Source organism: Electrona antarctica (assembly GCF_951216825.1).
Source record: "Electrona antarctica genome assembly, chromosome: 15".
NCBI classification, from domain to species: Eukaryota; Metazoa; Chordata; class Actinopteri; order Myctophiformes; family Myctophidae; genus Electrona; species Electrona antarctica.
Genome location: NC_136796.1, coordinates 11,888,185 through 11,903,744, shown reverse-complemented (window position 1 = coordinate 11,903,744; position 15,560 = coordinate 11,888,185). Strand labels below are relative to the sequence as shown.

General features: G+C 41.0%; 1 protein-coding gene across 1 annotated transcript; it reads right to left on the bottom strand.

Moving 5' to 3' along the window:
• Positions 1–10,087: 10,087 nt before the first annotated feature.
• Positions 10,088–14,577, bottom strand: mrpl24 (mitochondrial ribosomal protein L24). The gene is made up of 6 exons (XM_079522269.1): positions 14,421–14,577; positions 13,962–14,148; positions 12,603–12,698; positions 11,717–11,820; positions 11,028–11,158; positions 10,088–10,557 (listed from the first exon to the last, which is right to left on the bottom strand). The coding sequence occupies exons 2-6, from the start codon at positions 14,142–14,144 to the stop codon at positions 10,421–10,423; spliced, it is 651 nt and encodes a 216-aa protein (XP_079378395.1). The 5' UTR covers positions 14,145–14,148; positions 14,421–14,577; the 3' UTR covers positions 10,088–10,420.
• Between the last annotated feature and the right edge of the window lie 983 nt (positions 14,578–15,560).

Genomic DNA, 15,560 nt, shown 5'->3' with positions numbered 1-15,560 from the left:
TTTAGGCGATATGTATTACATTTAATCAGTAAGAGTCATCTTTCTAGACTATAGACATTAATCAATACAATTGTGCACTAAAGATGCTACAATGCAGAATGCCATTAATCAGGGTTATTAAAACATTATTTTTCTACAATAAAAACTTTTCCGTTTATAATGACAAAGTATGAATTAGCCTTAACTCCACTCTTGCTGCCTGCAGCTGTATATCAAATACACTGCTCCTAACAGTTGATGCAAACATGACACACTTGTGTCTAATAAATAGCCTTGTTTGGTGGTCAAATAAGTGTTATTTGTTGTTTTCTGGCCAGCTGGGTGGACTCCATAGGCTGTATGACTATTAGTATTCTTGACAAGAAAGCGTCTTACAAAAGGCGAGCAGTAGGCAAGGAGGACAGCTGCACACTTAGCTTTCACTTTGCACCAACTCCCTCACAAAAAGCCTCGAGGGAAAATTAAAGGACAGGGCACTGGCACACTTGCTCACTTTCTGTCTTCTCTATTTTTTCAGGGACGGCGAGGGAAGTTGAAAAACCACTAAGGATCATTTAGAGCCGGCTTTCTAGAGAAGGAGTGGTCACATTAAGGCGCTGTCCTGTCTCCAATGGTATAAGTGTTGTGAGAGTATGTTTAAACACCAGTTTGAGCTCATCCTAATGTATAGTCAGACTGATGACAGCGGACCTTAATGCCAGATACCAGCAGTTATTTTGTGCCTTCTTTGAACCACTTTTGTTTTTTGCATGGAGGTATTTGCCCTCATGGTCACAGTTCCTGTGGCATTTTTTCTCTTTTTAAACAAACTAAGGATAAAGACAAGTCATATGAGTGCATCTCCGGATCTGCAGAGTGTATAAAAGCTGTTTTAAATGCATTGCGTAGTGGTAGAACAAAACCTAACTCATGCTCATGCAGAAACAGAAAGGCAGATTAACAGAAGCGGGATGATTACATGTTCGTGCCTTTGTGCACATGGCATGCAAATTGGGATGAAAGTACAGGATGGTGAGACCAACAGATGTGGTCTCTCTTCTCTAGAAATGTGTCCCTACTCCCTGGTTTGGGATGCTGTCTCTGTATCAATGTTCCAACTAATCTCTCTAAAAATACTATTCAAAAAGGAAAATGTCTTTGGGTTTATTTTTTGTCAAGTTGTGAAAGCGGAAAGAATACATCCTAGACCTGCATATAGCTGCATGCTACTGTAAACTCTTGGGGCCTCTGCAGTACTATAATTCAAGGTCAGTCCAGACAAGGCAATTATTCGCTCAATGACCTGGGAAATAACTCCTGATCTCAGCTGAGCCAGGTCAATCTTTCGCTTGACACCATTTTCTTAGTTCATGTACTAAGCTCAGCTGGAATGAGGTTGGTCATTATTGCCTCCCATCTTCCAAGGTCTGCCCTGAAGAAAAGCAGACAGACTGGGAATGTAACCAGTTTTTTTTCTTGTCTTATCTAATGCGTTTAGTTGCGCACAGAGAATAGCTGATCTACAAGCCTGCACTGTCACCAGTATCCTACCCAGCACCGGGGTCTAAATGTCTCACTGTCACCAGTATCCTACCCAGCACCGGGGTCTAACCAGTATCCTACCCAGCACCGGGGTCTAAATGTCTCAATGGGAGAGCAGGAAGACCGCCTCCTCAAACCACTGCAGATGTACTATTAATATTGTATTAACATATTACAGAATAAGATTGGTTAAAGTAAATCATGTTTTATTCCTTAAAATAAATTCTGGGTTGCGGATTTAAAGGCGCATCATTTTCTTTGCTAAAATAAATGTTACTAAATAGCTCTTTATATGATTCATTACCATAGTTTGTTCAGTAACAGGGCAGGTCTCCCTGTCTCTCCAGTCCAGCTCTTTAGTATACAGAAAATGCATTTTCAGGTCAGGATACAAAGTTTATCCAAGCAGGAGAAGAGAGAGAACTCATACAGAATTCAAGATAAACAAGTGAAATTGGAAGTGCATGAAGAAGTGAGCAGTGAGGAGACAACATTGTAACTGGAACACTATACATTTTAAGCTGATAAATGCTGATCTGCCGATTGGCTGAAATTGGCAAACCACCTGAAAATGCACCATCAGATAGGCCGGGTGTTCACTTTTTAACAAACACCTTTGTTTTAAACAAAGAAATATCACACTACCTTTAACTAAAACAGTAATAGTCTAGTAGTGTTCCCCCTTTCATAACATAAGAGATTTTCCTTTTTTCTTTTTAAGAAATTAGCTATAATTTCCTAAATGCAGTTGGTCACCATCCAATATTAGTCTGTAGTTGATCTACATGGATTTATAGTAGGCCTATCAGTAGATTGGATTGTAAAGAAAACATTCTCAGTGAAACTTTGTCAACAGCACTGGTGGTTTTGTGTTGGTATAAACTCATGATCTGCTAACATAAGTGAATGTTCCTCTAAATGTACTTGCCAGGGGCAAATAGGGATAAGGCAAGGAGGATGAAAGTCGACTTTCCCTTTAAAGTGGTACACTAGGGCCTAGGCAATGTACAAGTAGTCCTATGTTAAATTTGGAGAGTGGAAGAGTTCGGGTCCTATTTGAACAATGTGTAGTAGGCTAGGCTACTTAACAATGCTCTGGCATATTACCAAATTCTGGGAATATAGCTAGCTACACTACTACACCATTGACTGACACGGCGACTTACTATAGGCTGACACAGCTACAGTATCCTCATTACTTAAAACAGTTAAAAGGTTGTATAATAAGCTACATATAGCTATTTAAAAGATAATTTAACCTAAAATAAACCATGGCATATGAGAGTAAAGTTTAATTCTATATCATCTTAGTTTATGAAGGAAATGCAATCATTGGCTAAAAGTAGATAAAGAACAACGTCACGTAGAAACGTCATAACCTACATTAGCCTGCAAAGTAGGTTATTAATTTAAATAAAGAAATAAAATAAAGTAGGCTACGTATACTACTATTTGCTTTTACACATAATTTGTAATAAATGAAACAAAACAATAGCAAAATGCGCTATGCAGTTACCACATTAACGTAGGATATTGCATCAATCTAAAAGCGTAACTTAATGACCTACCGCATTCTTGTTAACATTTCAGCGGCTGAGCGATCAATCTAATTCTTGATGATGGTAAAAGTTACTGTTTTCTCCGGTGAGCAGCAGTCTGTTCGGCTCCAGAGAACTTGGTGCAGTGCGTAGGCAACGGGCACTGCGACGCTCAACACCGGCTATCCTGGCAGAGGTATAGGCGACACTATGGGAGAGCTGCGCAGGTATGGCACTGGCGGCCGACCGACTCCAAAGGATGCAGAGAAAGAGGGAGTTCGGGTAAAGTGAAGAAAGACCAATATGAAATCCCGAACTGCCCACTTTTCCACTCAATCACGGATGGAGAGGGTGTATGCCCATCAAAGGGGACGGGGAGGGATGACATCTAAGTTAACTGATGTCATAGGCTATTAGGCGAAAGCTGAAATCATGAGTTAGCCAATATAATGTTTTGCTGCAGGAAAAAATGAGAAATGCACTGACGCGTTCCTGAATAAAGCCAGCCTTGGCGGAGGCAGATTGGTTCTGCCATTTGACTCAGTGCAGCGAGCAGCACAATTGAGGCTGAGATGCTATCTGGTACTGCAGCAGCAGCACCAACACCAGTCAACACTAACAGCAATGACACTGGACAAAGGCACATTTAAGCCGGTGTCCCTTTCACATTAAATAATAGATAAACAAAGTTATGTTTTAGTTATGTTAAAGTTATGTTTTAAAATGTTTCCTATTGTTTTAATGCTTTGTTCTTAATCACTGGTGCATCTCTTAATTGAATGTCAGACAGTGAGTGTGAACCAGCTGCATCTCAATCAGTCTGGTGCTCCTCTAATAATGAGGGATTACATGCAGCATTTTTCAAAAGAGACAACCACATTCATGTCCTGCAACATTCACAGGGATATTAGTCACAAATCATTCACAACAACTTTGCATTATTTTCTTTGCATGGTGCAGGCTGTGGACAACCCGCAGCAACAGCTAACGTTAATGAGCATACTTACTAGGCTACATGAACAGCTACAGTGAACCCTATTCTGTTCAGACATAATGTTGTCTGTCTTATGGCCTATAGGAGTGCCAGTTAAATGCCTAAAGAGGCTATACTGTTAATGTCCACATGTATGCACAATATGTAGCAAAAAAAATCACACCCATGTGAACTGAGTGGTGCAACTTCCCCCCCCCCCCTCTCTCTCTGTCATTAACAGGCAACAGTGCAACACTATCTCTCTGTCTCTGTTTCTGGCACAACAGCGCCACTTTTGCCCCTACTGGTACTCAGTCACAGGCACATAGTCACACAGTCACATAGGTAGGTGTCACATAGGTAGGTTAACACGGACATTGCTGTTCCTTGGAGTGGTTGCACCACTCAAAAATCACACCCATGTGAACTGAGTGGTGCAACTCCCCTCTCCCCCTCCCCCCCTCTCTCTCTCTCTGTCATTAACAGGCAACATTGCAACACTATCTATCTGTCTCTGTTTCTGGCACAACAGCGCCACTTTTGCCCCTACTGGTACTCATAGTCACATAGGCACATAGTCACACAGTCACATAGGTAGGTGTCACATAGGTAGGTTAACAACATTGCTGTTCCTTGGAGTGGTTGCACCACTCAATAATGTACCACAAAATCCTTGAGCATCACAGAGTAGCCTATTGTACAGTAAAACCTAGTAGCCTGCACTACAATGAAGAGAAAACGTACTGTACTGGTAAATATGAGGAATTCACTGTCTGGGCAAACAATTTCAACTCACAGAGACATGGGCCATGCATGGATGAAAACTGGGATTGCGGGAGCTGTCACACATCACTATTGATTCTCTGTTGTGAACAGCACTGGGGCTTTTGTGCTGGGTCTCTATGCTCTTCTACAACGTAAGTGAATGTTTCCCCTTTCCAGGGTCAAATAAGGATAACACAAGGAGGATGAAAGTCACCTTTCCCTAAGTGGTACACTTGGCAGTCGGCAGTGTACGCGTCAGTCATGTTAAATTTGGATCATGAGCATCACAGAGCAGCCTAAGCCTACATAACGACACACTAAATAGACTATACGGAAAAGTAACAAGTTTTACCTTTTTAATATTGCCAGACAAGTGGAGTAACTTTTGTCTACCGTTAATGATATCTTCTGTAGATGCCTGAAAAAGATTGTCATGCCCTATCTGAACTGAAAGCTCACATCTGGGCTAAGAATGTGTTTATAGTCTGCACTGGATTGTCATAATAGCATCCATTTACAAAATTTAGCCGAAGGAAATAAACAGCTTGATATATATATTTGGAATACTAATGTCTATTATTTGACCAGAAATAATTCTGGTAACATTATTGGTAGTAATAACCGACACCGTAAAAATACTTCTGCTGCCAAGATGGTGGGAATCCCATGCCAAGGACCCTCAAATAACCATAGCGGCCTCTGGCTAATTATGCCCCTATTTTGCAGACCCTGCGTATAGGGCAACCTGGCCTGGTGACGCTCTTTCTAGATTTTTTCCTTTCCTTTTCAATTGGACCCACCACTTTGAAAACCTGCGCCTTAATGACACTTGCGTCCGCTATAGGGAGTGAATGGCACTTTGTAGTGATCGTCTGCCGCCTTGGCAGCCCTTGTGAGGTTTACGGACACCTGAGGAATTTAACATCAAGACACTGGCTTAACTGTCTGGTGGACAGACAACTTCAACTCACCTAGACATATGGATGATGGAGTTGATGATGATGAGCAAATCATTTCAAAGACTGTCTGCCTGGATCTTTCTCCATTCTTCCTCTTTGTTGCTATGGGGAAAATACTGCGACTTTGTTGGTTTATATATTCAGTAGACAATTCACAATTTACATTTCATCATTTAGGAGATGCTCTTGTCCAACGATGTGCATGCAGGAGTAAATTGGGTTTTTTTTGTGGACAAACAGAATGTCTATTGAACAAGTAAAAGATATACAGTATATCTGCATAGTATTAGCATTTATTAAAAATAGGAAACAAGAAGTGCTAAAGGAATGAGGCGTACTAGGATATGGTAGAGTCAAAAGAGGTGAGTTTCCAGACAGCGGCGGACGATGGGGAGTGAGTCTGCCATTCCTGTTTGGTAGCCAGGAGAGAGAAGAGTTTAGGATGCTTTGAGCATTGGCCAGGGTGTTGTAGGGAAGGGAATCACAGCCATCCTGTGTTGATCAAAGTGTGTGGGAAGAAGTATAGGGGTGGAAGTGGAACATGTCCTGAAGGTAGTGGGATGGGATGCCATGCCCTTGATTGCCTTGTAGATCATCACCAGTGTTTTTAATTGCACTGTAACCGGAAGCCAGTGAAATGAACAAAGGTGGAAGACATGTGAAAATGTAGGGGGGTTGAAGACGAGGTGTGCGACAGCATTTTGATCCAGTTGTAGGAGTTTAGGTAAGGAGCCGGGCACTCAGACAGACTCCTTCGTGAGGAATGGTCTGATCCTCCGAATGTTGTACAGTGTGTAGAACCCAAAGGATCTCGTGAAATGTGTGCCTTGAAGGACAGCTGCCTGTCCGGTTCTTGGCAGAGGTCTGAATCCTAGCTCAATCGAAAGAGGAATTAGCAGTGGATAAGGAGAAGGCAGAGAGGAGTGAATGAAAGTGGATGAACGTTAATGAAAGTGGGAGAGGTAATCTGATTAGGTATAGCTTGCGACTACCTTGCTCTCTCCTATCACTAATTTGTGACTAGTTGCAGATGGCAATAAGGATTGTGATGAATTTATGTAGGCTTACCATAAAGGCTTGTCAGTGGAAACAGGGTTGACTGTTTAGTTTTTAGCACAAATTCTAAAAAAAATATATGTATTATTATATTATGTAAATAATATACCGAAACCGTGTGGAGTTAAATGCAGAGAGATACTACCAATTAAAGAAAATTCTGACACTATAATGAACAAATACATATTCACCCATGGCTTAGTCTGTGGTTACAGTTCCTGCAACTTCAAAACTATAATTACACACCACCATTACACTGTAACTGAGCTAAAGTCAACAAGTGACTTGAGTAGTGTGGAGGTTCTGTTTTTATGTCTAAATGTTTAATGTCCTGACAGAAATGAAGGGGAGCAATATAGGCCTATCCCCTTTTTATGTCAATGAGAAAGTAATGCTATTTATCAAGCCATGAGAGATTCATAAATAAGTTAAAGGGGTATTTCACTTTAAACCACATCTGTCTGAATACTCTAGCTTTTTGTGTGCACACCCGTTTCTTAAGTTGCTTGATTCAATTCATTTTCAGATTCATTCATTTTATCAGATAAGCCCTGTTTTGTTATCTTTCTGTAGGCTACCGTAGTACTTCTTTGTCCTCATCATAGCTTGTACTGCTGCGCTGGCTTCTGGCGCCTGAATCCTGTCCCCCACAGGATCAATAAAGGTATCTATCTATCCCATCTCCTATATACGTTCAAAACTGTCTGGGTTGCACACACAAGCTAGAGTAGATGTTAAAATGACCCCAGGAGTGTTTCAAAGTGAAATACCACCACAACTCGTAACAGTGTGGGGTATGGGCAGTTATAATTGTTTTGTTATCAAACAAGTAAAACTGATCCAATATTTATATTCTGCGATTACGGGGATCGGCATACTGCATCTACAACTGGGATTAATTAGCTACCATGAATGAATGGGCATCATGAACTCATGAGCTAAACTACAGACTAGTGCCTGCTGTGTTTATGTGCGGTCTCATCTACTCTGCTTGAATCACCTTCTGTGGTATCACTTAACTGGGTTGCCAGCATCCCCCACGAACTACCATGAAACAATAATTACAAGATCGGGTTATTCTCAAAAGGTCACTTAGGTCTACCCGTCTCAAAGTAAGGCTGATCAAGGCTCACGTAATCTTTTACTGTATTTTTGGAAGAAAAGAAAAGCAATAAATAAGAGTAAGAAAGAAGACTAAGACACTGCAATATATCTTGAGATAAATCCCCTAGCAACCAGGTGTAACTGCACAAGACCACAACCAAACTTTCCACCTCACAAACTTAATCCCATCCTGGAATCCACAATACATGCAACGGTGGGAAAGACAACGAGCGGTTGAATCACTTTTCCTCCCTTTAAAATAAACCTCAAAAACCCAGTTTCCACTGACGGGCTCCTTTTTTTCTCCTCATGGGATGCGTGGCAGAGGCAAACTGGGAAAGAGCTACCAGTCTGGGTAAGTAGCTCTGCACTCCCTCTTCCAGTAAGACACAGCCAGCTCAGCCAAGCCATTGGTTTACCATGCTCAGCATATTATTATTACACTGACCAAACATTTTGATATGAATGGCCAGAATGAAATCACGACGCAATTTTAATAGCTGTGACACACCATTTCTTGTGTGTCACCATCTGGCATGAAAGATAGCTGCAGCCGGAGACTTGGCAAGAGGTAACATTATACTGGGTAAATCAATATCGGTGGCAAACCACTGAGCAAAAAACTGGTTACAGACTTAATAGGCATTACCGGGGATTTTAAGCATGGGTGTCGTGCACCGAAAATAGCAGATCTACAAGCTCAAACACACACTGTGAAACGTAAGGTTGTATACCTGCTATTTTCTGTGTGTGACAGCAATGCATGCAACAAAGTATAGCTCAGATAGCTCTTCGTCCCTTCTATCTCACTAACATACAATTGGGGCGAGAGCTTAGCAGCCTTACAGAAAAGTATGGCATTACATCTTAGGGATGAATGATAGACAAATTATCTACAGTATTTTAAGTGTAGCTGGCGCTGAATAAGGAACACACACACACAAAATGGAAGTTAATGGCTAACATAAAGAGAGATACTTTATAAAATAAACAGTTATGGAGTGGGAAAGAACTGATGACTAGGTGGAAAACATGAATGTGGTATGGTGGAGGTGGCCACATTGGCAAATATGCATATTATCTAGGTTGCCTCAAAATAGTAGTAAATGCATTTTCAGTAAATTTCTTCTTTCAGGTAAAATCTCAGTTTTGGGGGAATTTAATTAATGGCTCCATCTCCCACTCAATGACCATAAAGACACCACTGTGCGAGTATGCAGGGCAATGCTGAAATAAAGCATTCCAGTTAAGCAATCCATCCCTCTGTGAACAAAGGTTACATTTACATGACCAGATGTTATTAAAGGCTATTAGTTCAATTGATTATTCTCTATATGTCATTACTTACAATAGGCCACACATTCATAGAAGGGTCATGTTGGTTTCTACATTTCCACAGTATATCAAGTCAAATAAGGATACTGTGAGAACTACCGAGTTGACTTGCACCAAAGCATTTCCTTCTGGAACATCTCCATTACGCAGTACTCTGTCCCATTACTAGACCTTCTCCTAGACGAATTGGAAAGAGAGACTCATATTTGACAACTACAGTGGGTGAGGGCATTATGCCTGGGCTACTGTAGACTATTCAATCTATTTTAAGATCATAAATCATTAAACTGGCAGCAATCCTTAGCCAATACAAGGAATAATGTACGTTCTGGCCCATATATCCCATCTGTTTTACAAGACCAGATGGTACACAAAGTATTGTTTCTGGCACACAATTGACTATGTTCTCTAAAACCTTAATGTCAGCTTGTCTACCAAATTTAGAGCTTTACCAACAAGTTGGCTCCAGTTATAAGCTCACCATCTCAGTTGAAAGGCGGCTTTTAAAAGGTTCAGTTAGCTGCTGCAAGTGCTGACTCAATGCCTTAAATGAAGTCCTCATTGCTCAAGGGATGCCATTCACTCGTTTGAATGGTAGGGTAACTAATGGAATTCAACTTCCTATGCTTTATGCACTCTGATCTTTTATAACTTTTTAACTTTTAACTAATATTTTAGTCAGTAAAACACATTTGACAATTTTACAGACCACGGTCAAACAAGTTGATAATTTTGGAATAAAATAGCATGAATGATAAATCTATAAGTCATGCTCAATCTGAAGTCTTCTAGAATCATCTGAACACGATACACAAAAGTATCTTACTGACACCAAATACTTTAAAATGAATTTGTTTACTTCTGATGTTTATTTACAATGGAAAAAAAAATGGAAAAAAAAGTTGTGATCACATTTTAAACACTGTGTTAGTATGTGAGTCTCCGTCTCACATACTGTCTATGACAATACCAGAGATTTCTCCCTTGCATGTCACACCAGCATTTTAAAGAAGATGGCTTACATCAATCTCTTTACTCTTTTAGCAATATGTCATTCCACAGATTCTCACCATCACATTGTACCTTCAGAATCACTTCCAGACTGATAATAGGATGGTGCATGAATAGGAGACTTGGGATTTGTAATAATTGTCTCTGAGGGTCTCTTCTCAATACCAGTAGGACCGCCGCTGTCTCCTTGGCTCCTGGATGTTCAGGTTCTCCATCACCTCCTCCTCTAGGGTTTTCAATGATGGTATGTATGTCTTATCAAGAGTGTCCTCTGGATTGGTATCTTTCGGACCATCTGTGGTGGCACAATCATACTGGTAAGTGGTAAGTTTAATCACATTTGAAAAAGGTCTGTCTGTTACTTGACCTTAACTCCTAGAGGAGAAAGGTATTCAAGTTTTATTATTACACAACTTTGTTGAAGCAGTGACACAAACATTGTATCTAGACTATCATACAAATGTTTCAGAATTACCTGGGACGATTCTAGAGATACCAAACATTATTCTGAATAGTATGGTTGAGCATTGAGCAATAGTAGCCCTGTTCCCCCCCCCCCCCCCATATAAGAAAATACTCATGAATACACACCTGTGACCATGATCACACACACACACACACACACACACACACACACACACACACACACACACACACACACACACACACACACACACACACACACACACACACACACACACACACACACACACACACACACACACACACACACACACACACACACACACACACACACCAGCTTACCCTTCCATTGTTGAGGTATGATGCCATCCCTGCGCTCAACGACAGGTTTGGGAACGATTCTTCCTGTCCTTACAGAAACCCGGACCCTTTCCCCCTCTTCTGTGAACCTCCACTCCACTTCAGTGGGCTTCCTGGAGAAATAAGATCAGTGAATCATAACGAACATAAAAAATGGGTCAAATAATACAGCCTGTGTAAAGCAATGTCTAATATTTATAATAAGAGCTATAACAAGTTACAATATTTCAACATGATCACAGGTTTAAAAAGACAGGTGCCATTAAAAACACTGAAATTGCCCATGGGGTCTTTATGTGCTTATGCTTTTAAAAGAGTTTTACTTGTTTGACTACCTAAAACCTCAGTGCAAGATAAGGACAACTTCACTTTCCTAAGAAAACAACACAATTGTTTTTAACCCAGACCAATGGTTCACTTTCCTAAGAAAACACTATTGTTTTTTTAACCCAGACCAATCGGTCAACATTCTGTCACTGCATACAGACATACACGTAAAATAAAAAGGGTGACCCGATAGCCCAGTGGTGAAGGAACACAGCAATGCCAAGTTCAATTCTGCAATGAACCATTCTCGGCATCTCAGTCCAGTCCCGTCGTCCTCTACAGTTGTACTTGGGAATAAAGGCTCAAAGATTATTTTGTTTTGCATTGGAATAAATGTAGCCTACCTGTCTGTGGGGTCGATGATGGCAATGTCACGTAGTAGAATTGGGGCCTCACTGGCAATGTAGGTCCCACGGTAATCGCCAGATTTGCCAATGAATCTGAAATGCTGAGGCAGGAAATCATAGGTCTCAGTTTCGCAAAATAATTTAATCAAAATAATTTTCTCTAAATTATACTACTGGAGCCAGTTGCACCATCTCACACTAAGTTCAAACTTAGCCTAGTAATAGCTTAAATGTAAGCAATAGCTTAAATTTAAGCTATAACTATAGGCTAAGTTTGAACTTAGTGTGAGGTGGTGCAACTGATTCCTGGAGCCTGAGGTCTAAACAGCCCGTGTCATCAGACTGGTGAGTCTCCCGGCCATGCTATCTGGCGCTCTCTGGTGGAGCACAGGAGTAATTATATGCTGCAGTAGTTCTGTCATAGCAACAGTCACTGCAGTATGGTGCAAAACTAAAAGGTTGTCATCTGTGAATCAAGCCGTTATTTAACTATGATGGCACTTGGTGATGATGATAATGATGATGATTATAGTGCTGCTGCCATTCATTCACTTTGTAAGTCTGTAGCCTACTAAATAGCTACATTTTATAATTAATTTGTTTCCTACTGACATGCAACACTTTATTGCAGTGCTAATGCCAGGAGAACAGCAAACTCCAGATTTATAACATGTAAAGATGATTGACAATGTGCATTGTGATTTATTAAATACCAGACACAAGGAGATGAAACTGAAACGCCACTTAAAAGAACACGATGACATTGGGCAAACTTCAGCAGGTGATGTTAAATTTACAATCTAAAAAACACAGTGTCTTTATCTTATTCAGGGGTAAGTTATGTTGTATACAGTGCAGGTTACTTAGGGTTGTGTTTTCTTACTGTATTCAGTCCATCCAGGATAACCCAGTTTCTGTGTCTGAAGACTTGGGTCACCTTTCCCTGTTTTCCTTTGTCTTTCCCTGCTAGAATCTCAACCTGTGGGAATAGGGACACACTATTCACTTTTACACATTACACAGTTTTACATGCATTGTTTTTCATCACACACACACACACACACACACACACACACACACACACACACACACACACACACACACACACACACACACACACACACACACACACACACACACACACACACACACACACACACACACACACACACACACACACACACACACACACACACACACACACACACAAAAGATTGGTGCTATAGAGCACCAACAATTGATCCCCTATGATTACGAGCCAAAGAACCGCTTTTGGTGCTATATAGCACCGTTTGTCTATCCACTAGAAGGATCTTGTTGTGTGACACCATACAATAATTGTGGCTCTAGATTTTGAATTGTGTGTAATAGTGATAACATTAAAGACAACATTAAATGACTGCACATCATTACAGTAACTCTGAGTGTACAAATAGCTCCAAAATGTTTATGCAGTACTCAAACTCTTAACTATTCAGACTTCAGAGTCTAAATCAATCATACCCACACACGTTATTTTATTTGTAAGTCAGACACCATAGAGGTGTCTACTGTCTATCTATCCAACTTGCATAGATTGTGTGGCTCTATTTTTCGACAAGTCGAGTAAGCAATTCAAATGTATATCTTAAATGACTGCAGATGCAGTACTGGAACTGGGAACTCTACAGTATTTCCATACACACATGTCACACGGCACACGCACACACACGCACACACACAGACAGACAGCTGCCATGTGTGAATTCATGGCAGGAAGTTAAACCAGTGGTTTTCAACCCTTTTCATATCAAACTTTCAAATCCCATTAATTATTCTGTATTGCAGCCACGCTTTGAGCCATGGACCACCATTTGATGAGATATTTAACCTCTCAGACCCAAGAATATGTTGTTGTCGTTGGATAAGATTTTGTCCACAATAAACAGGCAAACGATAAAAATAACAATTCTTCTACATTCTCTAATTGTGTAGACTTGTAAATTAACATAAGTAATGCAGTTGTTTTACTTGCGGTCAGAGTTAAAGCCTAAAGGTCTATAAGGGTCCATTAGGTTACCAAGTACCCCCTCAAGGACCACTGGTGGTCGCCGGACCACTGGTTGAGAACCACTGAGTTAAACGCACGTTATCCAATTCCCTCCTAGCCTCGTTTGGAACCTCACTATTAGCTCTGAGCAATCGTGGAGACTAGTGGAGAGTGATGTTCCAAACGGGGCTAAGTAATCCCCTCCTTGCTCACCGTGTCTCCTCTGAGAACAGTCCAGTCTAGAGACGCTATGGGCTCCACAAACACCTTATTTCTCTTCTTCCCTGGAGGATTGCGTCTCTTTGCAGCGGCGGTCCAGGGCCTACTGGTGCCATATCGGTAGTCTTTGGGGATAACAGCTTTGGCTGCCATACATAAGAATGCTGTCAGCCTCATTCTCCTGGAGGGTTAATAGAAATCCACAATAGCATTTAGGTTAAACCAGAGTAACCTGGCAAGGTTGAAGATTGCTGCCTGATTTATGTACCAGCAGTCTGAACGTTGTAATGTTGTCTATGCTAGAATATACCAGGTCCACAGCGCGAATATGTCGCTTTTCCGTTAAGACACATATAACCGTAGTTATATACTAAGCATATAACGCCACAGATCACAAGTTAATCAACTGTATTCTATTTATATTGTATTCTATTTACTGTATTTATATCTTACCTCCTCTTGATGTCAAAGTCACGCAACACGCACACACAATGCGTCACTGCAGCCAAACGTCACTCGGCTCAGCATACAGCGCTACATCGCCACCTACAGTTTGGGAAGACGTACCACCCCACACACACACACCAGAGCAGTGGTTCTCATTTCTCAACCCCCTCAACCAGTGGTCCAGCCGGGGACCACCAGTGAGTGGTCCTTGAGGGGGTTCTTCTAGGTGGTCCCCAGCTAAATGATGGGAGAGTTTGTAACCAACCAAATTGACCCTTATCGATCTTTCAGTGTAAAAGAGTGTACAATGAGAGCAAATGGAGTCCATTTGGTTTCATTTTACACTCTCAAGAGTTAAATTATTGTTTTGCATCACTTAATTTACAAGAAGTCTGCACAACAACGTTTGCCTGTTGTACCACATCAATACAGCATGTAATTAGGGACAAAATGTTATTGTTAACAAAATATTCTAGGCCTATAAGTTTTGGGTTTGAGAGGCTAAATGTCATCAAATGCTGGTCCGTGGCTCAAATGCCGAATAAATAATGGACCTTCACCATGATGTGAAAAGGGTTGAAAACCACTGCATTAGAACCCCAGAGCGCATGTATTTTTGAGGGGCGCCAGTCCCACCTATATGCCCAGCTTTGTATGTACCCCATAGTGATGATTTGATTGGCTGAGCACGGAATGTGATGTATCATGTATGATGAATCTTGATAAGGGCGACCCTCACTTCACACAAGTGTGATACTTGTGACTTTCACTCCACTACATTTCAAGGACAAATATTGCGCGTTTGACTCCAACACATTTCTAGGAAGAGATAAGTATAACCATTTAAGCCCTATTTCAAAGCCTATATTAAGACTCAGTTATAACCATAATCATATAGTTCCCAGTGCATGCAGCTCACCCATGTAGTGTGTTATCTGACTAACCTCAGTCATGGCATCAAAAAATCAGGCATCAAAAAATCAGTCAGATCCATATATGGGCACAAAGGGGGGTATGCCCATATCAGGGCATATTTTGATGACATCAGATATCGTCATATATGGGCACAAAAGGGACAAGGAGAGAGATATAGTCGGATTGGCAGTGTAGCGTAGATTTGAGGGCTGCGTAGTGAGGTGATGATCT

Coding starts and splice junctions, on each gene's coding strand:
- mrpl24 (XM_079522269.1), bottom strand. CDS start 14,144: ATGAGGCTGACAGCATTCTTATGTATGGCAGCCAAAGCTGTTATCCCC. Junction 12,699..13,961: donor CTGTTCTCAGAGGAGACACG/GTGAGCAAGGAG, acceptor CTATTCCCACAG/GTTGAGATTCTAGCAGGGAA. Junction 10,558..11,027: donor CATACCTCAACAATGGAAGG/GTAAGCTGGTGT, acceptor GTGCCACCACAG/ATGGTCCGAAAGATACCAAT.